General features: G+C 36.0%; 1 protein-coding gene across 2 annotated transcripts in view; it reads left to right on the top strand.

Annotated features, from left to right (window-relative positions):
- Window positions 1-24,995, top strand: part of SRBD1 (S1 RNA binding domain 1) — a 238,441-nt gene that overhangs the window by 145,061 nt on the left and 68,385 nt on the right. For both annotated transcript variants that reach the window (XM_055539987.1, XM_055539986.1), the window contains exon 16: window positions 3,674-3,756. In XM_055539987.1, the coding sequence (XP_055395962.1) occupies window positions 3,674-3,756 (83 nt within the window). The remainder of the gene's footprint in view (window positions 1-3,673; window positions 3,757-24,995) is intronic.

Raw genomic sequence — 24,995 nt, 5'->3', positions numbered from 1 at the left:
TGAGATACAGCTTACATAGCACACAATTCACCCTTTTAAAGTGTATGTCATCATTTTTGAGTATAGTCAGTTGTGTAACTATTGCCAGTATCCGATTTTAGAGCATTTTCATTGCCTCAAATAGAAACCCCATACCAATTAGCAGTTTGTACCCCTTCCTCTCTTTTTCCCAGTCTCTGGAAAACACTGACCTTCTTTCTGTCTGTACAGATTTGTCTATTCTGGATATGTCATAGAAATGGAGTCATTACAATGTGAGGTCTTTTGTGACCGACTGGCTTCTTTCACTTAGTATAGTGTTTTCAAAGTTTACCCATGCTATAGCGTATTATCAGTACCCCATTCCTTTTTATTGCCAAATAATGTACCACCATACTGGTGTATACCATGTTTTTTTCATCCATTTATCAGTTGTTGAATATTTGGGTTGTTCTCACCTTTTCGACTACTATGAGTAATGCTGCTATGAACATCCATGTACAAGATTTTATTTGGACAGATATTTTCATTTCTTTTGAGTATGTACCTAGAAGTAAAAACTTGGGGACATAGGGTGACTCTGTGTTCAACATGTTCCAGAAGTCTTTTTTTACTCCTTTTACTATACTTTCCTCACCGTTCCTCCTCTGCCTCTGTCACCATTTCCTCCTTTTCCTTTCTAACTCAAAATGAGTGTGCCACAAGGCTGGGGCCATGACTCTTACTCTGTCTTCATTTTCTTAATCAGCAATCTACTAGACTCCTTTTGCCTGAACTACTTACCTGTCTCTTAATTGCAGAAATCTGTAGTTAGCCTGATCATTAAATGATTACTGCTTGTTGCATAACGTTTCTCTTGGCTATCCTGCCAGCAGAAAAACAGCTCCATCTCCTCTTCAAAGCTTCAGCATACTACTTTTCAAATTCTACTTTAAACAGTATTCATCTGTGTTTCTCCTCCTGCCTCTGTCTCTTCCATATTTGGTTTTTATACTTCATAGAACGAACAGCATCTGAAAGTGAAATGCCAATCCTAGAAATATTAGATCTTTGTCAAGGGTTGTTTACTGGGTACACTGTAACTCCAGAAGCCCTTGGGACTTATTGTAGACTTAATGGCATCTAGAAACCATCATTTTCAATCCATCGTTGCTAATATTTAGCAATATTTGGATGAACAAATGATACACTGGCAGTGAACTGTTGGAAGGGAATCCAGTAGAAAATAGTTGAAAATCCTTTTATGTATCTCAGAAAGGTTAAAATATGGGATCTACTCACACTTACCAATTACATACAATGCTGTAACCACTTTCTGAGTTTTAGGTTTTCATAACGTGGGTTTTCCTGAAGGTGTAGATTTGAAAGATTTATGTATTATTGATATACTTTTATTGAACTTCTAATATTGCCTTCCTATATTGCCTTCCTATGCAGCATATGTTCTGATGCCTGTTCCTGTAGCTTGGTTTACTGTTGTTTCTTTAATCTGAAAGTATTTTGGCAATGTATGTATATGTTTGAAAATCATTCTTCTTGTATTATATATATAAAGGCTAGAATAAAGAAATGATACGATTATCCCTTGGTAGCCTTAGGAGATTGGTTTCAGAAGCCCCTCTCAGGTGCCAAAACACAAGGATGCTCTGCCCTTTATATAAAATAGTGTGACATTTACATACAAGCTGTGCACATCCTCCTGCATACTTTACAACATCTCTAGATTGCTTGTAATACCTAATACAATGTAAATGTTATGTAAACAGTTGTAAGTCCAATGTAAATAGTTGCTAATGCGGAAAATTCAAGTTTTACTTTTTGGAACTTTCTGGAATTTTTTTTTCAAACATTTTTGATCCATAGCAAAATCTGTGAATGTGAAACTTACAGATGTGGAGGGCTCACTTTTTTGTTTTCAGAGGATACCAGGTATGTCTCTGGTGGCATATGTTTCAATGGGTAACTATAAATGTGGTTATTAAAAGAAACCACTTATACTTCCATGCTTGCACTAATTAACTTTATGTGAAATTTGATAAGATAGGTGTATATGAAGTCCTTGGAATTCCCATCTCTTCTGTGGGAGAAATAGGCTGATTATAAGATACCAACTTATTGCTCTCTAAGCTTGTTTTGCAAGTTGCCATTGTCACTATCTCTTAGCAATACTAGTAAAAGATGTGAAAAAGACTTGAATGACTGTGCCGTGAACTTGATGTTTACAATGGATCTTATCTCTGATGAGAGGTGGCACACATCAGGAGAATCTGATAGTCACTTCTAAGAGGTGGCTTCTTTTATCAGTCCTTGAACAGTTTAACACAAAAATAGCCATGGAATTTCCTTTAACGACCTTAATGTTTTCACTTAATGAATTTATATTTTATCCAACCTTCTATATGAGTAGGTGACATTGACTAACTTTCATGTGTTTAGAAAATGAATCCTGTTCATATGTAAATACTCAATGCGTCTATGCTACTTGGGGGAAAAAAAGAGTTGCCTTAATTATCCTTAAGATTCATATTGATGAAGAATTGATGCTTTTGAACTGTGGTGTTAGAGAAGACTCTTGAGACTCCCTTGGACTGGAAAGAGATCAAACCAGTCCATCCTAAAGGAAATCACTCCTGAATATTCATTGGAAGGACTGATGCTGAAGCTGAAACTCCAATACTTTGGCCACCTGATGTGAAGAGCTGACTCATTTGAAAAGACCCTGATGCTGGGAAAGATTGAAGGCGGGAGGAGAAGGGGACGACAGAGGATGAGATGGTTGGATGGCATCACCGACACAATGGACATGAGTTTGAGCAAGCTCTGGGAGTTGGTATTGGACAGGGAAGCCTTGTGTGCTGCAGTCCATGGGGTTGCAGAGTCAGACACGACTGAGCAGCTGAACTGAACTGAAGATTCATATTAAATTTCTTTTTTCCAACTAAATTTGTCTTATAAGCTAAATTAGTTATGAGATTTTGTTTAAAAAAAGGTAATAATAAATGATGACTAAGTAAAAATCATGACACAAGTAAAGCAATATTTGAAGTTAACTCTCAAGTCTCTTAAAAATGCAATGTGATGGTCAGGAAAGGGATGTAATTAGAACTGTGCATGTGTTAGGAGCAAGCAGTTAGCATGCAGATCACTTCCCAGACTAATCTTGCAGTCATATTCAAGGCAATACAAGTATATTCACTAGCCAGCTAACTTGATCTCTGATTGCAGTAAGATATGATTCTGTCATTTAGTCATCATTATCAAGATGTAGTTTTAATAAGCATATTTAATGCAAAGATGTGTATCATGTTTATAGTAATGCAGAGTTATTTAGAAATAAAACAATATCTACCTGTTCTTTAAATTGTGAGGTGTCCTTGCATACTGTATTTAACGAATGAACAGGTAATTGTGTAAATACAGCAACTGTTTTACTTGTTTTTCAAATATATAACCCCTTTCAATGCATTTGAGCTTAGGAATGCCTAGGAGTTTTGGTGACATAATCAATCCTGAAGTTTTGCATTCACTTTTTGTATGGGGTAGGGGGGAGACTGAAACTTGGTTAAACTGTTGGTCTTTTGGGGGGAAGAATAAAGAGGGATAACTGCTTGTATTATAAGAAACTAAAATAGTAATTATCTGGATACTGCTTTTCACATTAAGCCATACTTGTTTTCTGATTCTGTTTTTTCAGTTTCCATAGCAAGGCGTGTACAAGATCCATTAGCTGAGCTAGTGAAAATCGAGCCAAAGCACATCGGAGTTGGAATGTATCAGGTAAAGCAATGTGGGCCATTTAATTTATGAAATCCATCAATAAAGAGAGCAGTACTCAAACCTTGGTATAGTAATTGTCAGTGGGAATAAGTTCCCATTTTCAACGGTTGTACAGTTTGCAGAATGATAGTTAGGTATTATAAATTACTAAGAAAGGAGTGAGTTTTTTATACTGGTGTTTATGATTTTGATCAAGACTCAGAATTAGTTATAATCAGTTTAGACACTATTAAAATGTTAGATGCAAGTCTGAAGAGCCTCTCCTTTTAACGTTTTTATAAAAATGGAGAGGATGTGGATAAAGCGGAGTATGTTGGTTCTTTTGGTAAACCCATATGAACTATTGATCTTTATTGATCTTTCCGGAAGAAGCCTTTGGTACTTACTGTTATTTTTTTTTTCCTGTTTCATTCCTATTAGATTATTATAGTTTGTTTTTGTCATTTCCCAGTATGAGCTAAAAGCTTTCATTTTTGTTACTGTGTAGTAGTAGCAATAATAGTAGTAATAGTGCTTATTGTTGTTGCTATTGTATTTTCAGTTCTTGAGTTTGTATTCCTTAGGCAATTGAGGGCGACACTAAATCTGGGTGAAATGAATCCATATTTGTTTAAGTGGTCTCCAGAAACCTCAAGTTGAATTATTTTCTCTCTGGTGAAAGTTCTACTTAGGCCTGAAGGAGAATATTACCCTCTGTATAATTTTCATGAAATTTGAGTGATAGGTACTGTACTTTCTCTAAGGAAATACTATATTACATCATAGGATCTGTGACCACTAGAAATGGAAGAGAGAGACCTTTGAGATCATCCAACCCTGCCCTCCTCATTTGACAGGAAAAGAAGCCATGTCCAAGAGTAGTTAGGATTTTTACCCAGGCTCACACTATCAAAGCCTGGACTAACCTGTCATATATGGGACTTAACTGGAGTTTTCCCATTTTATAGTAAGTTAAACCAAGAGGCATCCAAAGCTTTAACTGGACTTGTTCATTCAACAAGGATAGTTCCTAAAGGGACAATCTAGTTACAGATAGATAAAATACCTAGTATCTAAAGAGTATACCTTTTACAGCAGTTTTATAATACAGGCATCATAGTTAAGAGAAGTTATATTAATTTAAGGTGAAGTTATGGAATACTTCAACAAGATGGTGGAACAAAGGAAAGGGAAACTTATATAACCCAGGAGGCTAATAACCTGTTGGCATCAGGTCTTTAAGTAAATAGCAGGGACCTTGTCCCCAGATTTGGATCAGAGTAGTGTTTAATGTGGAAAAACTGTGGAATTCATTCCAACAGCAATGAGAAGTAATGGAAGAGTTTTAAGCAGAGGAATGACATGATTTGATTTGTATTTTTGAATGTTGACTAACTATTCTAGGTGAAAGGTAATGGTGGCTGGGACAAAGTTAATGGCACTCAGTAGAAATGGAAAAAAATAAAATGTATTTTGTAGGGACTATTTGGTGATGTGAGTGAAAAGGAGTTGTGAAGAATTTGTTGCAAGGGTCATGAGGATACCTGAGCAGATTTGGTGAGGATAAGATGAGTAATCCAGTTTTGGACATGTTAAATTTGAGGTGCCTGTAAGAAATACATGAAAGGGTATCAGCTCAGAGTTGGACATACAAGTCTAAGATTTAGACATATAGCCATGTTAACACTAGAGTACATACCCTTGAGCAAACAGTGACACTGAGAAAGTGATCAAGATAGTAGGCTGAGCTCATGCTATTCTTTAACTACATTTCCACCACCGCTGGCATGTTCGAAATTCCATAAGAGGACAGAAAAAGTGTACATATATGTCTATACCTATATAAATACTCACTTATGTTAATCAACAGATAATAGTCTGGGAAAACAAGAAAGTGTCCCACCAGTGGATCGAAATTGTAAGAATTCTTAAAAGATGTTAAGCCTGATGAGTCACATCCACAGAAAAATAAAGCATGGTGGAGTCACACCCCCAAAATATATAGACCAGTAGTGTTCGCTAACCGGAGTCATATTCAAAGAGTGGAGAGGTCTGCAGTATTAGGTAAGGAGGTACATATAGAATGGCTAGGCCTGTATAATACAGAGGCCAGAGAGGCTTGGTGATCCCTCAGGTAGCCTTTGATTATCAAAAAGCTCAAGTAGTTTCTTCCTGGAAGACAAACTTGTGACATGTACATGACACCTGGTATCATATCCCACATTTTTTACTTGAGGCTCATGGTAGTGAACAGAACCATTATACACAGACAGACACAGAGAGTCTCTGAAATGACCTTGCTGCCAAGAGTCACTAAATGTTTGAGGAAAACGTATGATAGAAAAACGAGGCTCCAACCTTAAGAAATAAACAATACTCAAAGAAACAATGAACAGGCAACAGACTCTGAAATAAGTCAGATTAACATTCATGGTAACATAGGAAAGGTTATTACATTTCTAAAACAAACATGGAATAGAATGAAATTAAACCAATCTAAGAATTTTAAAATCTAATTGTTAAGATTTAAAAAAGAAAAAACAACACATAGGCAAAATAGAGTGGACACAGCTAGAAGCAAATTAATGAAGTAGAAGATTGAGTTAGATTCTTTAGGGTGTAGTCTTAAAAAGGTAGGAAGCATGAACAAAAGGTCGTACAATATAGAGAGCCTTCTTAAGTTTCTGTGCTTAGTTGCTTCAGTCATGTCCGACTCTCTGCTACCCTGTGGGACCATGGCCTGTCAGGCTCCTCTGTCCATGGGATTCTCCAGGCAAGAATACTGTAGTGGTTTGCTGTTTCCTTCTCCATCTAAAGCTTCTATATTCATCTAATAGAACTTCAGATAAACAAGAGTGGAGGGGAGTTATGATCCCAGAAATAATAGGATGAAATTTCTCCAAACTGAAGATAGACAAGTCTTCTAAAAGGCCTGCTGCTACTGATGCTAAGTCACTTCAGTTGTGCCCGACTCTGTGTGACCCCATAGACAGTAGCCCACCAGGCTCCCCCATCCCTGGGATTCTCCAGGCAAGAACACTGGAGTGGGTTGCCATTTCCTTCTCCAATGCATGAAAGTGAAAAGTGAAAGTGAAGTCGCTCAGTCTTGTCCAACTCTTAGCGACCCCATGGACTGCAGCTTACCAGTCTCCTCCGTCCATGGGATTTTCCAGGCAAGAGTACTGGAGTGGGTTGCCATTGCCTTCTCTAAAAAGGCCTACTGAATACTGAATAAAAGAGTGATAAACGACCTACACTCAGATACCTTCCTGTGAAATTTCAGAATGCTAGTAATAAGGAGGAACTGACTTAAGACCTTCCAGAGAGCAAAAACAGTTTACCTTCAAAGGGAAAAATCAGGTAGATATTAGCTCTATTATTGGTAAAAACAAGTAATAGAAGATAGAAATGCAGTAGTTTTGAAGTTGAGAAAAAACTTATGTTGAACCTGTAATTCTGTATGCAGGCAAACCAGCAATTCAGTGTGAGAGGAAAATAAAATGAAAATAGTTTTGGATCTGTAATAATTCAGCTTCTCTGATTGTTACAGACCTTCTTTGAAAGAATTGTTTATGCTAGCACTCCTGCCTAATGTGGGAGGGTGGGTGTGGGATTGGAGGTCCAAAAAGTGGAGGTCATGTCTTGAGGAAGCGGTATCAAAGTAAGGAAACAGCAGAGAGCTTTACAGTACACACATGTCCAGTAAAGTGTATTTGTATTGTTAAGTCATAGTTTTTTAACTATAAGGTTCATCTTTAAATTAGTCAGGAGCAGATCAACTAAACACGGAGAGTAGAAGAAAAGAGATAGAATATTAGGACTCTTTTTCAGGAATAAGATTCAAATATAGATTAACTCTTTAATTTTTTTAGAGAAACATAATCTGAAATATATGAGTAATAACCACAAATAGGACACTTAATATAAATCATGAGAGTAAAAAAATAAATCAAGTTTAACATTCCAACCAAAGGTAGAGGAAAGAAAATAAGAAAGTATAGTAAATAAATAAAATATATGATGACAGAAATAAGTGTACTAATAGGTAAAAGTGAAAGCATTAAATTTCCCTATGAATAGGATCTCAGACTTTTACAAATAAAATATAGCACCGAGATGTGTGTGTCCAACTCTTGCGACCCCATGGACTGTAGACCATCAGGCTATGGGATTTCCCATGCAAGAATATGGGATTTTCCAGGCAAGAATGGAGTGGGTTGCCATTTCCTTCTCCAGGGGATCGTCCCAACCCAGAAATCAAACCTGATCTCTTACATTGCAAGCAGTCTCCTTCATTACAGGCAGATTCTTTACCAACTGAGCCACCGGGGAAGCCTATATGTGCAAGAGGTACTTCTTTTTTTTTAATATAAATTTATTTATTTTAATTGGAGGCTAATTACAATATTGTATTGGTTTTGCCATACATCAACATGAATCCGCCACGGGTGTACACGTGTTCAAGAAAAAAGCAACCTTGATATTTCAAATTTGGAGAAAAATATTCCACATGAATGAAAAGTCAGCAACATCAACATGTGAGATGAAATAGAATTTAAGGCAAAATGCATTTAAGATTAAAGGTCAAGGTCAAAAAGGGTTATTTAAATTAATTGTGGAACAGTATCCCAAGAAAATATAATTGCTCTGAGCATTATAGAATGCTAACAGCATAGCTTCAGAAAAATATGCAGTATTAAACACTTTTGAAAATTAGAACAAGAGACAAGTTCACTTTTTTGGTGGGGGCTTTAACAGACCACAGTATAGTGACATATATTTTAAAAACAACTTTATTGAGATATAATCATATACCATACATAAATACATAAATTCATCCACTTAAAGTATACATGTCAAAGATGCTTCATATATTCACAGGGTTGTGAAACTGTTAGCACTGTCTAATTTTTGAACATTTTCATCACCTTGAAAGAAACCATTAGCAGTCACTCTCCAGCACCCCCTCCTTCCCCAGTCCTGCTGCTGCTGCTGCTGCTAAGTCACTTCAGTCGTGTCCGTCTCTGTGCGACCCTGTAGACGGCAGCCCACCAGGCTCCCCCGTCCCTGGGATTCTCCAGGCAAGAACACTGGAGTGGGTTGCCATTTCCTTCTCCAATGCATGAAAGTGAAAAGTGAAAGTGAAGTTGCTCAGTTGTGTCCAACTTAGCGACCCCATGGACTGCAGCCTACCAGGCTCCTCCAACCATGGGGTTTTCCAGGCAAGAGTACTGGAGTAGGGTGCCATTGCCTTTTCCGTCCCCAGCCCTAGGCCGCTACTAATTTATTTTCTGTTTCTATTGCTTTGTCTATTCTGGATATGTCATACAAATTTAATTATACAGTGTGTGGTCTTTGGTGACTGACTTCTTTCCTTTCAGATAATATTTTCAAGATTCATCCATGCTATAGCATGTATCAGAACTTCATTCTTTTTGTGGGTGATAGTACCTCATTGTATGTATATATACCGCATTTTGTTTAAACATTTATCAGATCACGGAAATTAGAGTTAATTCCACTTTGGGGCTCTTATGAATAATGCTATTATGAACATTTGTGTACAAGTTTCTATTTTATTTTTATTTTAATTCTAAATAGGTATTGGTTAGCAGGCAGCAAGAAATTAGTGTTAGATATTCAGTTCTTAGGTGAGATAGCATTGTTTAGTGGATCCATCCAAATCTAATCTACTGGCTTTGTATCTAGAGAGATATGAACTTATAGTAAAACTGTGTACAAATTTTTAAGATGTGTATTTTCATTTCTCTTGAATATATACTTAGAGTGGATTTTCTGTGTTACAGTTTAAAGCCAAATGATGAAGTAGGGAAGTTATTGGCCACAAATATATATGTACATATGATAACTACATATTTTATTATTAGAATTTGGTATTTTCTTATAATTTGTATACATTTATTTATTGGTTCCTATAAAACATTGACAAAATTTTATGGAGACTTTACATACCATTTATATGGATGAAATATATATATAAATTTTCTCTATCAGAAAAACCCAAATTAGACAAAGAGATATTTATTTCAACCTAATAATTGAGTAAAGTACTAATAAAGTGATAAATATCTGCAAATAAAAAAGATACAGTAAAATTAACATTCATAAACACTGCAGGTGTTACATAAATTGTTATTTCTAGTAAATAATTAATACCTATCATGATGCATTTTAAAAATACACATTGCTTTGACCTGGTATTTCTTTCTTTTGGAGTCTCTTCTAATGTAATAATAAAAACTTTCTAAGATTCACATACAAGTTTGCCATCACAACAAATGTCGGAAGCAACTACAATAGGAAAAGAGTTAAATGAGTTATGGCATATCTCCCAGTTGAAATATTATACAGCCATTAAAAATTCAGGCTTTCCAGGCAGACTTAATGCCATGAGAAATTGCTCCTAACATATCTTTAAATTGCAAAAAAGTTGTTGATATAGAATAAAACCAATTTGTGTTTTAGAATTAGAGATGTGCATTTACACTGAAGGAAAAAAGTAACTGGCTGTTGACTGATATTTATGTCTTTGTTGGTGTGATTAGGGATTTTTCTCTCTTTTTTTTTTTTCTTACCTTCTTTCGAACTTTCTGTAGTGATTACATATTAGGAAAAATGTGTTGTAAAATAAATATTTCAAAATAAATAAATAAATATTTCCATTTCCCAGTCAATGGGCCACTTAATTTTAAGCCTTGATAAAATAGACTTCCAGTACAACCAAAATGGGACTGGATTTCTTTTTAGCTGGGATCTATAAGTGCTTTTAGTGTAAATTTAATACTTGTATTTATTCTGATTTAAATTATGAGTAGCTGGACAAACATTGTCGATTTTAAAAATGAAAGCTATTCAAAGAAAGAATGTTATTTAAATAGTTATATGAAATAATAGAAGCTGTAATATTATTATTTCAATAGAAACTAAAATACTTTTGGTTTAATAACAGCTAAAATGCTCAAGGCAGCACTCCAATCCTTGTCTTAGAAAATGGGGAGAGCTGATTTCAAAAACACATGCCTGTCATTATTTCTGGAGAGAGAGGCAGCCAGTGTGGTCGAATGACAACATATCCCTAACTGACCCCTAAAGACTTTGCTGGAAAGTGGCTTGGTGTTACTCCCAAGAAAACACTCCAGGGTGAGAGCAGGATGATGCTGGGTTGGCTCTGTTTGAGTTCTGTGGGACATGGGGAATGATGGTTTAGTTTGGCCTTGTCATATCAAGAGAGCAGACCTTGAATATGTCGGATTTACTTGCTATTTATTTCTTCCTTGAATCGTGTTTTAGATACTTTCATGCTCATTAACACCTGTATTTGTTCATGAGCATTCACAGTAAAGTAGGAAAGACAGGGCAGTCCTCTTTTTCTCCTTTGTGCCTCTCTGTTAGATCATTTGACGTTATTAGAGAGTGAAATGGTTTTCCAAAATGAGTTTCTGAAATCCTTAGTGGATTTTCTCTATCCAGGCCATCTTTATTCCTCATTATTATGTATAATGAGGAGTCATTGTAAAAGGAAAATCATCTTCCCAGCTGAAATTTTTCATGGTTAAACCTCAAAGGTGGGAATTTGTACTTTACTTCCCCACCCCTTCTGTAGGATCAGTTCTGGAGAGAAACAAAACAAGACCCCAAAAAACCCACTCTTCAGTGGTGGCATTACTCTGTTAAAAAATTATTTTATAGTTAATATTGTAAGGATTATGAAATGTTTTACTGTACGTATGTAAAAGGTAGTAAGGATTCTCACCTGTCCTGTATTTTTTGTCCAAATCATTTTAAACATTTTAATCCATTAATGATGTGTTACTTTAACATGGTATATAGAAAAAAGTCTGTCCCATGCATATCCACTTAGATGACTTTACCTGGATTTTTGCCTTCTATGCAATATTAAATCAATATTTTGAAATCAATAAAACACAAAGGTGAAAGAAACATAAGAGGAAATTATTCTACAAATTAGGCATTATTCACATAAATGAGTTCCTTGCCAAATGTTTTCACAATCCTGTCCCTCAACTTTAGATCCCAGGATACTAGCTCTGTTTGAATCTCTGATTTACCATGTATTCATGCATGAAATTCAAATTTAGTCTTGGAATTCAGGTATTTCATTTACTTTTTACCATAACGGAGCTGTTTCTATAATTGGACAAAAACAAGTAATTAATTGACCTTCTCTGGGAGTATGAATTTATATATTAGAATTTTCTAGTTATTCCTAAATTTAAAGTTTTAAAATTTCTTTTCTGGGTGTGTTTTTTTCACTTCTGGAAGAATTGTCCTTCCTATGTTGAAATACTAACTATAGTTTTCTTAGATTCTTGGAAATCACTGCCGATGTAATAAGCCAGGTACATATACACACACCCTAGTAAAACACCATTACTTATCTTTAAAAGAAATGTGAGGTGTTAGTGTGATTTGAGAAACCTGTTACAAATAGTGCCTTGAATTATTAACAATGAAATATCTAATTTCCTTTATCTTTTGTTTACTTACATTTTGTCTGTCATTGACCTCGGACAGTGAAACTAGATCAATTTCAGTTTCTACTTTAAGTTCACTTTCTGATTTCATGTATTAGCTTTTGTCACTGTTAGGATTTCTAAAACTTTAAAGTATTTTCACAGCGTTTAAAACTAGGTTTATCATGAATGACTGAAAAAAAATTACACATGAGACACTAAAGGTACTACCACAAAGAAAAAGATTTTTAAGTTCTATTGTGAAAGTGAAGTAACTCAGTCGTGTCCGACTCTTTGCGACCCCGTGGATAGTAGCCTACCATGCTCTTCCCTCGGGATTCTCCAGGCAAGAATACTGGAGTGGGTTGCCATTTCCTTCTCCAGGGGATCTTCCCAGCTCAGGGATCGAACCCTCATCTCCTGCATTGCAGGCAGATGCTTTAACCTCTGAGCCACCAGGGATTCCCTTGTGGCTGTTGTATTAGAATATATACGGATATATATATAGAATACTATAGTTAGTATTTCAACATAGGAAGGATAATTCTTCCAGAAGTGAAAAAAACACACCCAGAAAAGAAATTTTAAAACTTTAGGAATAACTAGAAAATTCTAATATATAAATTCATACTCCCAGAGAAGGTCAATTAATTACTTGTTTTTGTTCAATTATAGAAAGTTCTATTGTATTAGAATATAAAATATCTCTGAATCAGAAAATATTACATAGAAAGTCACAGACAGGGAGAAGGTATTTGCGTCACTTAAAATCTATAAAGAGCCCATAATTTATAAAGATCTCCTACAATTAAGAGAAAAAAAGTTTAACAGTTCAACAGAAAAATAGGCAAGGGACATAAACAGGTAATTGACACAATCAGAGACACACACATAAAATAAAGATAGGAAGAAAATTATTACTCTAGTAGTTATGGAAATGCAAACTACTAGTCAACATGGTTTTCAATGTGAAACCTCTCCAGTTTTCAAAAATTAATCTGACAGTTTGAATGTTTTCAACAATGTGGAGCGTTGGGAATTTTACACTTTATTTGTAGAAGTATAAACTGATAACCTCTTTGGAGAGCAAATGGAAGCTAGTAAAGTGGGAGATGGGGCTTCTCTTCAGCTTAACACTTTTGTTGCTAGATATCCATAGCCTTGAAAAATTATCTTAAATGTGCACAAGAAGGCATTTGCAAGAAATTCACTGAAGCACTATTTATAGTACTAAAAAATTTGGAAACAGTATGTCCTTCTTCAGAAAAACAGAAAAATAAACTGTGGCATACTCAGATGGTACAGTCCATGGGGTCTCTAAGAGTCCGACACGACTGAGCGACTTCACTTTCACTTTTCACTTTCATGCATTGGAGGAGGAAACGGCAACCCACTCCAGTATTCTTGCCTGGAGAATCTCAGGGACGGGGGAGCCTGGTGGGCTGCCGTCTATGGTGTCGCAGAGAGTCGGACACGACTGAAGCAACTTAGCAGCAGCAGAATATTATATAGGAGCAAAGATGACCCAGTTAGAGCTACCCACATTAATTTGGATAAACCTCATAAAATACATTAAGAGAGAAGGCAGTTGCAGAATATGTCTAGTAGTTTATGATCAATATAGAAATGTTTAATATCAAAAACAGTACTACATACTGTTTGCGAATACCAATATATACAGTAAGAACGTTGAAATAAGCACTGGGATCCCAGGTAGTAGTTACCTTGAGTGGGGCATGAGATGGGAGGGGATTGAGAACTGGGAGAGGTGCAACAGCAGTTTCTACTCTGTTTATATTGTGTTTCTTAAGTTGTTTGGTGGGCTCATGGTGTCCCTTATAATATACTCTACAACCTTTTGTTAAATAAGTCAAATTTTATAAAAAGATGCAGGAAAGCTGGGTCAAATGATAAAGGTGTTTGATCTCAGCAACTTTGGCTTTCAATTGGTCTTAATTTCTGCCTTATACATTTGTGTGTGTGTGTGTGTGTGTGTGTATTTTACAGTGAGGATTTATATAATCAGAAAAATACAGCTGTTTTCATTTCCCAGTGAAAATGAAAAAATACTTTTCCTATTAGGCTACATTTCTCTTCATACTGTTCTTTCAAATTTTTATCTTCAAGACTCTTGATTTTGCACCAAATCAAATACTCTTTTAATGCAGAGTTTTAACACTGTCTTTGATTTTTTTTTTTTCACTTTGCAAATACTGGATTCTTCTTTGAATTTTAAGAATTAAATATTGTTTTGTTCCATTATTTGAAATGATCATTTGAGACATGGCCTAGGACAAACCTGTAGACTGTTATAATTTCTAGTGTTTATTTACAGGGCAGAGTTGGGTAGAACAGATGTTTAAGGAGTTATAGTATAATGTGTTGTAATAATGTTACATAATATGACTAGCATTCATCCTGTACTATTTTCTTTTCACCACTACCCCTCTCACCAACACGCTCCTAAATTACCTAAATTAGAAACCTTAAGATTAGGCAGGGGAGCTTTTAAAAATCCCAGCCTTTAGGCCATGTCCCCAGAGATTTTAGTTTAATTGGTCTGGGGTGAGCCCTAGACATCAACAAACTTTTTAAAATTCCACAGGTGATTCTAATGTACAGGCCGGCTTGAGAACCATTGGTTCTTAAAGTACAGCCCCTGGATCAGCAGTATCAATATCATCTAAGAACTTGTTAGAAATGCATATTCTTGTAACCTCCTCCCAGACATATAGGATCACAAAATCAATGGGTAGGGCACTGGAATTTGTGTTTTAATAGTTAAGCTTTGAGAACCACTGATCTCTAATGCTTCTCAAGCTTGAATATACAGTTCAAAAAAAAAACAACCTTCATGAGGTCTCATTAAAATGCAGATTCTGATTCAGTTGGTCTAAGGTGGAGCATGAGATTCTGTGTTTCTGCAAATCTCCCAGGTGATATCAGTGCTGTTTGAGAATTACAATTTGAGTAACACGAGGCCCTACTAAAAGTCTCTTGGGCCCTAACCCTGATTGGTTGAATCAGAATCTGACTTTAACAAGATTTCCAGGTATTTTGAATGCACGTTACAGTATTTGTAATGTAGAAGGAAAATCAGGACATGCCTATCTAAGGGAGATGAGCATTTGAGAAGCAAACATTCATACTGTAAAACACTGAAAAGAATAAAGATAGGTTAAGAGTTGAAAATATGTGTTTCACATTTTGTTTTTTAAAAATGTTGATGGTGACCATAACAAGAATAATTTCACTGGAGTGGTGGAGGCAGAAATCAGAAGTAGACAGGACTGAATGAAAGGCGAGCACTTAGAAACAGGTGTATACAGTTCTTTAAAGAGAGTTTTCAAAGGAGGTTGAAATTTAAATGTGTTTAAATGTTATAGGAAGAAGGTAGAAGTAGAGAAGTGGAAGATGTCAGAGAGAAAGGAAGCTCAGTGCCTGAGAAGACACCCACAGCTTAAACTAAGAAATAGACTAAGAAAGGAAATTGACAGGAGTTCAGAAGAGAGAACCTCCTGGGATGGTGGGTGTCTGGGAAGAAGTGAAGAGAGCAGAACAGGGAGAGCTTGCCCCCTGCCTAGAGACTAGTTTTATTTTCTCTGTGAAGTAGGAGCCTCCTGTTTTATACCCCTCACCCTTGCCCCAAAAAAGAACTTTAAGTTTTAAGATTTCTGAAATCACAGTATTCTTTTGTTTACCATCTCTCCTCTAGTGGAATGTAAACTCTCAAGGTGTTTCCACCTCTATCCATGGCTCCCAGGACCTAGTACACAGTAGATATGCAATAAGTATTTGCTGAATGGATGAACAAATGGTAGATTATCAGTATAGTTGCTTATTTATTGTATTTTTTAACTCTGTTGTGAACATAGCTTGAATTTTTATAGCCTCTCACTTAAAATTTTTGTGTGGTAAACCAAAAATACTAGTTACCAGTATTTTAATGAATCTCTTTTTCGGAAAAGTGAGAATTTAGGAGCAGAAAGCATTAGAATAGCCATGTGGTTAGAGTGAGAATGACTGTGGAAAGTAAAGGATTGCTGAGAATGAAAGAACCAGAGTTTCTTCATAGCGTGTATTTTTTCATTCCTTTCTCCCCCTCGACAACACAGGCCATCCCTTTTTCTATAAAAATAATACTTCAATCAGAGGGCATACTTACATAGGAATGTTCTTTGTGGTTAAATTAGTACAACAGTATTTCTGAGGATCTTTGATTAATACAGTATAATATCTTTATGAAAAAAACTTTGTTGCCATGAAATTCATTGGAATAGACTTTCTTTTAAAGTGAAATTATCTATTAAAATATAAGCTTATGGAATTCTTTAAAATTTCATCTTTATTTTCCACAAAGGTCTAAGGAAGTTTTTAGTATACTGGTTAGATCTGACATTGATTATGTGTGGATGGATAGTCTACAGAATAGTGGAATACGAGTGTTGCAAAAAAGTGTTTACTTCCGGCATTCGTGTACATATTACTATCTATTTTGCTGAATATTTGAATATAATTATGTGTAGATAATTTTTTGGCATACTAAAAAGAGAACCTGAGATGTAATTCTTTTTCAGTAGATAAAAACTCCTGTCTGAATATAATAATGTTCATATTAAAAAGAATTACTGAAAACTCAGATACTAGATTGTACTAGATAATTATAGCAATTGGGAAGAGAAATAAAATGTGTAACTATTAGGAGAGTCAGTTCTGAGAATTTAAAAACTATGTTCTGAGTATCTGATATTGTTCAAGAATGTGGATCAACTCATTCCTCTAAATATGTGTGTTGAGGGTAGATATTGATCATGGGCTTTAAGAATTGCACTGGTAAATTAATTACTAGTAAGGTTATATTTTAAATTCAAGGGAAGGCTTCATCATCACAGTGATAATATGCATTAAATGCATGATCCTATAGAAAGGGCTGTGAGTTTGATAGAATTTAGATCAGAAATGAACTGCCTGCAAAGTGGTTGTAATGCAGTACAGAGACAGGAAAACTGGCTTTGTTAAGTTATGGTATGAGTTCACTCACGGCAGGCACATTTGTCCACCAAATCTTTTATGCTGTGGACAGTTGTGTTACAGTGCCTTTCTTCTGGTGACTGTGGAAAGGCATTCTAAGGGGAAACGTCTGTATTCAGGAAAAAAGATATTGATGAGAAGTTTTCCCCCCCTGGGTTATTCTCCATAATTTTAAATATTACAGAAAAGAAAAATTAATTTGCCTGGATATATATAAAAATGAAGATTGTTTCTCACTTACATAGAAGGAAAAACATGTGTTGTTTTTCTTTTTGAACAAGTAACTTTAGAAGTTATCTTAGGTTTGAAGTGAGATAGTAAGTAGGCTGGTTGAGTTTCTCAGGTGGCTCAGTGATAAAGAATCTGTCTGCCAGTGCAGGAGACATGGGTTCAATCCCTGGTTTGGGAAGATCCCCTGGAGAAGAAAATGGCAACCCACTCCAGTATTCTTGCCTGGAAACCACCATGGACAGAAGGTATGCTATACAGTCCACTAGCCTACTGTGTCCCTGGAGTCACAAAGAGCTGGACATAACTGACCATGCACACAGTAGGCTAGTTGGCTGCCTTCTTTGTGCACTGTGAAGTCTGGTGATACATTTTCTTTAATAATCTAGATCAGGCTATCCAAGCTGTTTATTATACAGTATTATTTAAAAAGATGTATTTTCTTTTCAAATGTCTAATTGAAAGGGAGAATTTTCTCCTGCTGTATACAAGGCTTTTGTTTCATTATTTATTTGAAATAAATGGGGCCAGAGAGTATGAGTGTAGTTAAGTTTTGTTGGAGGGGGGTGCTTGCAAAGACTTTTTGAGGCATGATGTGCAAGTGAGTGTTTTTAAATCTCAGAGGTGTGATTATGTCATAACAGCCATAACCTCTGGGCTTGCTTTATTACTTTTATTAAAACAAATCTGTATGGGGGTGCTATGTATATTTTGGTGATGAAGGAAATGAGGTGGTTAATTTATTATGTGAACAGCACTTTCAACTAACCACAGCGTGATTCACTGAGAGTGGTGGAAAAGCCTAGCTCTGTAGAAATGACTGCTTTTTGATTTGTGGACCTTAACTTTCAACAGCAGAGCATGAAGTTTATCTACAAAATGGCTCCCCCCCCCCAATGTTTTTGCCCAATTTTAAACTTGAAAATTTTTCCTTTATTTTGGGTATTTACTGAAAAGCTAAGGGCAGGGGGTAGGAGGGAGAAGGGGCTATGTGTTAGGGCATTAGGGAAGAGGGTAACATCCCTGTGGTTTCCAGGTAGCCCACACATAGTTCAGAGGAGGACTCCACAGAGTAAATCAGTCTGCTAAACCCTCCAACAATGAGGATCACTGTCTGGTACCAGATGCGAGTTAAGGAAAAGTGAGGCACCTGTTCTTTCCTTTTGTTGGACGCATTTATAAACAGATACTATAGTGGAAAAGAAAATTAATCTCAGGTGAAATAGTGTCTGACAAACGTCTGTTTGGAAATAGGAGTGGATTGTGGGAGAAGGGGAGAATGTCTTGCCAGCTAGAAGTGCACACACTATGGAAGGAAACCAGAAGAAGAGCCGTCTGCCTAACGCGCTTGCAGGGGCATAAAGCACTTGCTGTATATTCATAAACAGCCACTGAGAGGTCAAGAAAAGGCTGTTTTATCTGGAGTTGTGCCATATCCAGCATCATCTGGTGATGTGAACCTGGTGGAAAATAGGTCATCTTCCTGGTGGTATTTTTGAAAGACCCTTTCGTTTTTCCAGATGTGCCAAGTACCAACCACTTATAAACAGAAAATTTCAGAAATCAGTCAGTCTTAACTGATAGAATTCATTAAAGCATTTTGTACCTGGCGTATTACAAGACTCTATGAAAGTAAGGATGACAATCAGTTTTATACTTTATCTCTGCTTCTTTGGAATGCCACACCACATATCTCTTCAGAGCCTTCAATTTGCTGTAAAAATTACGTCATTCCCTCATAGCACTTGCCCAGAGAGTTGGCAAAAGCCAGGAGAAGCATTATTTGTATAGTTTAGAGGCAGTGTAGAGGAGGGAGGTCCGGGCCTGTGGTTTATGTAAACAGGGTGGGCTGGGAGGGGGCGCTGGCGCCCCTGGTTATGTTGTTAGTCATCATACTCTGTCAGTCCTGGTGAGAAGGTGTGCACTTGGAGACTGGTTCAGCCACAGTGATTAGTAATGACCATCCAGTCCCACACTATGGTAGGAACTTAATTTTAAAAGGAATTGGATTGTAGGCAAAACTTAATTTTGGTGACATCGGTTGGGCTTCTCAAAACTTCCAGGTATCCTCACTAGTAGAATGAATTCATGTTTTGAACATTCCAGGAGACATTATATTTGACACCACATGAATTTGCCTTCATCATGGTTTGGTTACTTTTTAAAAGATTGAGATTTAAAAATTATTCTTCAGGATTGGCTTTAAGTCTGTGACTTTTTTCCCCCCTCCTAAATGTCCTGCTCAAACCAATGTGGAACACACCAGTTATTTTAAAAGCATGGGGGTACCTTGATTCCAACTGTGTGGCCTCCATTCTTCTCTGCCTTTCTCGGTGTTTTCTCCTGCTGTGTCCTCTTGCTTATGTAGCTCTTTCTTTGTCTGCCTTCCACCCTCCTGTGGGCTGCTTTTGGAGGAGGTAGTCCGTTCCCTTGTCCCTTATTCAAGTCGCCTCTCTTCATATGATGTGAAATACAACCAGACTTTACCCAAAAAAAAAAAAGAAGATTCTGCTCTCATTTATGATTTGAAACCTACTTAGATGTGTGTTGATATATTTAAGCAACTTCATGAGTTTTCCAAACAATGAATTCATGGGCTTGCTACCAGAGTAGTATTAACTGAACATACACCCCACGATGGCAGCAGAACATGGCAGACGTCCAGCCCATTATGCTTGATGGTAGTGGTGGTTTAGTTGCTAAGTCATGTCCGACTCTTGCGACCACATGGACTGAAGCCTGCCATATTCCTCTGTCCATGGGGATTCTCCAGGGAAGATTACTGGAGTGGGTTGCCATTTCCTTCTCCAGGGGGTCTTCCCGACCCAGGGATTGAACCCAGGTCTCCCACATTGCAGGCAGATTTCTTTACCAACTGGGATACCAGGGAATAAAGGCATGGTTTAAATAAAGTGAGACACTGAGAGGGAGACAGGAGCTATTTTCTTGTAGGTAAATGCTGTTTATCATTAAGTCTGCAAAGGAAATTTGGATTCTAGATTAAAATACTTAGTCATACCTGGGGCATGTAACTGTGCTCATTTTCATACGCCCCTCCTTTCTGCTGGGTAGTTATAATTCAGGGTGTGTTTAAAGGGAACTTAAACTGAAATTGCATAAACATTCTTACTGGTCCTTTCCTCATTTCAGTGTGGTTCTTTGAAGTGGAACACAAAGCCCCAGGGCACCAAAGGGAGCTGTGGTCTTATTTTGGTTTAGCTGCATTTGCTTCGTGACTTTGGGAAAGTAATTTTTTTTTTTCATGCCTTGTTGAAAAATAAAATCGGGTTACCTATATGGTTTCTGAATGACTGTTAAACGGGGTGTGTGTGTGTGTGTGTGTGTGTATGAAAATGCCTGAAGGTGTAATGTGAAAGTGATTTTATTTCATATAATGGAACCATCAAACAGATTCCAGGGAATTCTGTGGTGGTTCAGTGGTTAGAACTCCATACTTGCACTGCTGAGGGCGTAGGTTCAATCCCTGGTCAGGGAACTACAAGCTACACAGCCAAAAATAAAAAGTAAGCAGATTCCATTTATGCTGGTGGGTTTGTTTTTAAATCTTTTATGTTAAGGTTCTGTTTATTCCTATTATTTATTCAAATCTTCTCAAGTATTCCCTGAATCATTAAATTTCAAGCCACAGGAGACCTTAGAGGTCATTTACTTACACTGGCAGGTATAAGCATGTTCATGGCCTCTGCTAGAAGGGAGGACAGAAGAATCTGTGGGGAAAGCTTCCAGAACAAAGAATCAGAGTGGCGGCGTTGCTGTGGTCATGATCCAGGAATGAGGAAACAGGCCCATTGCCTGAGCTGCCTCATGTAAATAGTAATGGCAGGACGTGTTGCACAGGGACAGATAGGCATTTGAAGTTGAATTGGAAAGTACACTTTAAACTTCTGTTAGTTATTACCTAGAGAATGTTTTGTAAGTCTTTAGTGCTTTACTTGTTATCCTTGCGTATCTGATTCTTCTGTTGTGGTTCACATCTAATGTTTAAATTGACTCAGTGTTTTGGAGGTGGGAGGAGAAGAAGGGAGAATAGTCAAAAACAAACACAACAGCAACAACAGAAACAAACTCCTCCGTTGGTTGGGATGCACAATTTGGTTATGGGTTGTCAATAAGAAACAGCTGTTTGTTTGTTGACAGCCTGCCTTGCCTTACCCATAATCAAGCTGTTTCTCATCGTATAATTACCAAGTCTTTAGTATTTGAGGCTTATAGATTTATAGCTGGTTGTGTAGCATTTGCCAAAACGTCATAGTTTAGATAAAAAATTAGTGATTCCCCTGTAGTGATTCTACAGAAATATGGATGTGGGTTGTAATAAAAGAAGGATGCTCGAGGAAAGTTCTGACATTCATTTCAGACTTAAGAGAATGTCGAGTGCTTTGTGTGTGCCTTCTAATGAGGGAGTTTCAGTGTAATTTCCCTGTCTTGTGGACTCTACTGCCAGTCAGAAAAGGATTCTGTATTCTCTCATTTTTTTCTTTCTGTCTTTCTCTTTTGTTCTTTTCTTTCTTCCTCCTCCTTTCCCTCTCTCTCTCTCTCCCTTCCTTCCCTTTCTTTCTTTCCCTTCTTTTCCTTTTCTTTTTTCCTTCCCTTTTCTTCTTCCTTGTCTTTCTTGCCTTTGTTCTCTTTTCCTGAGTGGTGTTAGGCAGGACTGATGTGGGTACCACAATAGATTTATTTTTCGTGCAGAAGGACACACTTTTGTTCCTTTGTTCTTTCTTTTTCTGTCTTCTTACAACCCTGTTCCAATGTGGAAGCCAAGAATGGAAGGAAAGTTAAATTTTCTGAGAGTCCAAGGTGATGTTACAGCCTCCTTGGGTAGCTTTACTAGCTGGGGAAAAAAAAAGGCTGAATGTGCCTCTTACCTCAAGAGAACATATCGAGGACATTTTACAAACGAACCCCTTTCAATCTGGATTATGCTGAGTGAGGTCCATTTTGAAATAAGAGTAACCCTGGGTTTTAGGAAAAACAAGCCAGAAAGGTGAGGTTTCTATTGCTTTATTTAGTTTTATTCTTCAAAATAGAGCAAAAACATTTTCTAATCATGAATAAATCACAGCTTCTCTAGGAATGGCAGATTTTCTCTCCTTAACGAATCTTTTCACAGTACTGAGTTACTTCCCAAAAAAAATCCCTTAAAAACCATGGTGCCACAAATTTTTATTTTCATTAACTCTAAAGTAATGTCACAAATTCTTCTTCCTTTGATAGATTTAAGATTAAAATGGAATTTAGAATATTTTCAGTAATTTTTTCTCTTCATTCCCAAAGGCATTACATAAATAATAATTTTTCTCTATATACCTATATATTTTTAAAGATAATGTGGGATACTATCTTTGTGATAGATGGTGTAACTACAAAAGGGAATACTTTAAAATTTATAAAAAGGTGAAATTTTAAGGAAAATATATTTATGTATGTATAGTTTTTATTTCTGTTATTTGGATGCGTTTATACTCTTTCATTTCAGTCTCTAATAGTTACTTTAAACTATTTAATTACAATTAGTATTAGGGCAAGAGTTAGTTCTTTAATACATGAGCTGTACCATGGAGTCCAAATTTAAAAGGTTATGTCTAGCTTAACTGGAACAGGTAGGATGTGGTGGGGTATAAAGATGAATATTTTTATATGTACAGCTGTACATGTATTCTTAAGGCCGTATTAGTTAGCCAAAATCTGTTGTCTTAGTAGTACTCAGGTACATAATTCAATTAAATGAATCACAGATGATCCATTTTAGAAGCACCTTGCTCTTTGGGTATCAGGGGAAGAGAGTTTAGTTGTAATTTTAAGAACTTCATCCCCCAGTTATTTACTGATATATTTAATTTTAACTGATATATTTCATTTAGCCAAAATCTAAATGAACAAAAGTTATCATTATAAATAAAAGATGTGCAAAACCTTATTCTGACTGCCTTTTTAATGGGGAGAGGGAGAGATTCAGGAGATGTTACAGGCTATTATTACATTTTTTTGTTTCTCTGTTAGACTTTTTTCAGTAAAGCTTTCCCAAAAACTGTGCTAAAAATCCATTATTACAGAGCTATTAAAATTACTGTTTTATTATCCAGTGATTAATATCCATGACCTTTATTTTTGGATTGGCTTCATAAATATATACATTTTTCTGTGTCAGTCATTGTCTAGAATTTCATTTTTGTTCTGCTTTCCATTACATACCATGAATTATATAAAATTAATTTAATCGCTACTACAAACAGAAATTAAATGTGCCCTAATCCAGTGTTACGTTGTTTGCTTTTACAACTGTAAGTCATAAGTAATTAATTTTCCTTGGAAAATTAATTCACTTACCATTCCCGGTAGCATCATATGTTGACACAGCGTTATAGATAGTTTAATATTTTTCTTCAACATGCTGGCCTCAACTTTAGAAGACCTTAAATGAAAACAAATTAAAATTTACTCAACTGTATATAATTTGGAGTTATATAAAATAAGTGTTGTTGTTATTGCTGTTATACAGGTGATGACTCAAAAATTATATTTAAACTCTATAAAATCTCCATTAGTATATTAACAAGTCTGAAACAATATATTTTTTAAGTTGTTCATATGACAGTAGCCATAAAAATTTTTATTCCTCAGTTCTGAATGAAACAGTTTACACTACAGCCATCAGATAGCAGTAACATGAAGAGCTTTACCATATCTTAATGATGGGAAAGCAAAATGAATTATTTACTTACCGAACATTTTGACCACTCAGCATAGCAAGTCATCATGTATGATTTTTACAGAGCTCATTTTCAACATTTAACCTCAGTCAGTAAAAAGATTTCTATCAAGGTCATCTTAAAACCTAAAATATGAAAGATACCTAGTTTTAAACTCCCATTTACTTCTTAATGCATCAATTGCCCTTCTCTACTTCTTTCATCCTTTCCTGTTTAATACTTTTTTCCCTTGCTTTCCAAAAAGGCTAATGTGGAAAATGAAAAAAGCAAAAGTCTTTCAGTTAAATAAGTTTCCCCTAGCTGCTTCGTATATTCTGGGAACTCAGAAAATATGGGCAAACCAAATTTAGCTTTTCTTTTGCATTTGCCAAGAGGTTATTTTGTAAGGTGATTTTTTTTTTTTTTTTTTTTTGCTGGTTCATAGAACTCTATAAAACATATAGTGTTTATTACTTTATTTATATTTGTTTAAGTCACTAAGGTGAAACTCTAGTGATGGTGGCAATGTTACAGTTTTAACAAGTGGGGGCTTATTTTATAAATGTGCCTTTGTGGCCATAGCTTTAAAAAATGCAGGGGGTTAGCAGTGAAATGCTCTTTATGCCTTTTGGAAAGAAAACTGCTGTTTAATTCCAGTATAAAAGTACTACCAGAATAGAAAATCGCCAGTGTTAGTTTTTGTTACTATTCATTATCATACTCAGTTTTTAGATCTCTACTTTCAGGATTGAACTACATATATTCCAAAGTTTGGTCAGGAGGAAAGTGTTTTCTT

Source organism: Bubalus kerabau, chromosome 11 (genome assembly GCF_029407905.1).
Source record: "Bubalus kerabau isolate K-KA32 ecotype Philippines breed swamp buffalo chromosome 11, PCC_UOA_SB_1v2, whole genome shotgun sequence".
NCBI classification, from domain to species: Eukaryota; Metazoa; Chordata; class Mammalia; order Artiodactyla; family Bovidae; genus Bubalus; species Bubalus kerabau.
This window is presented reverse-complemented; position numbering and strand designations above follow the sequence as displayed.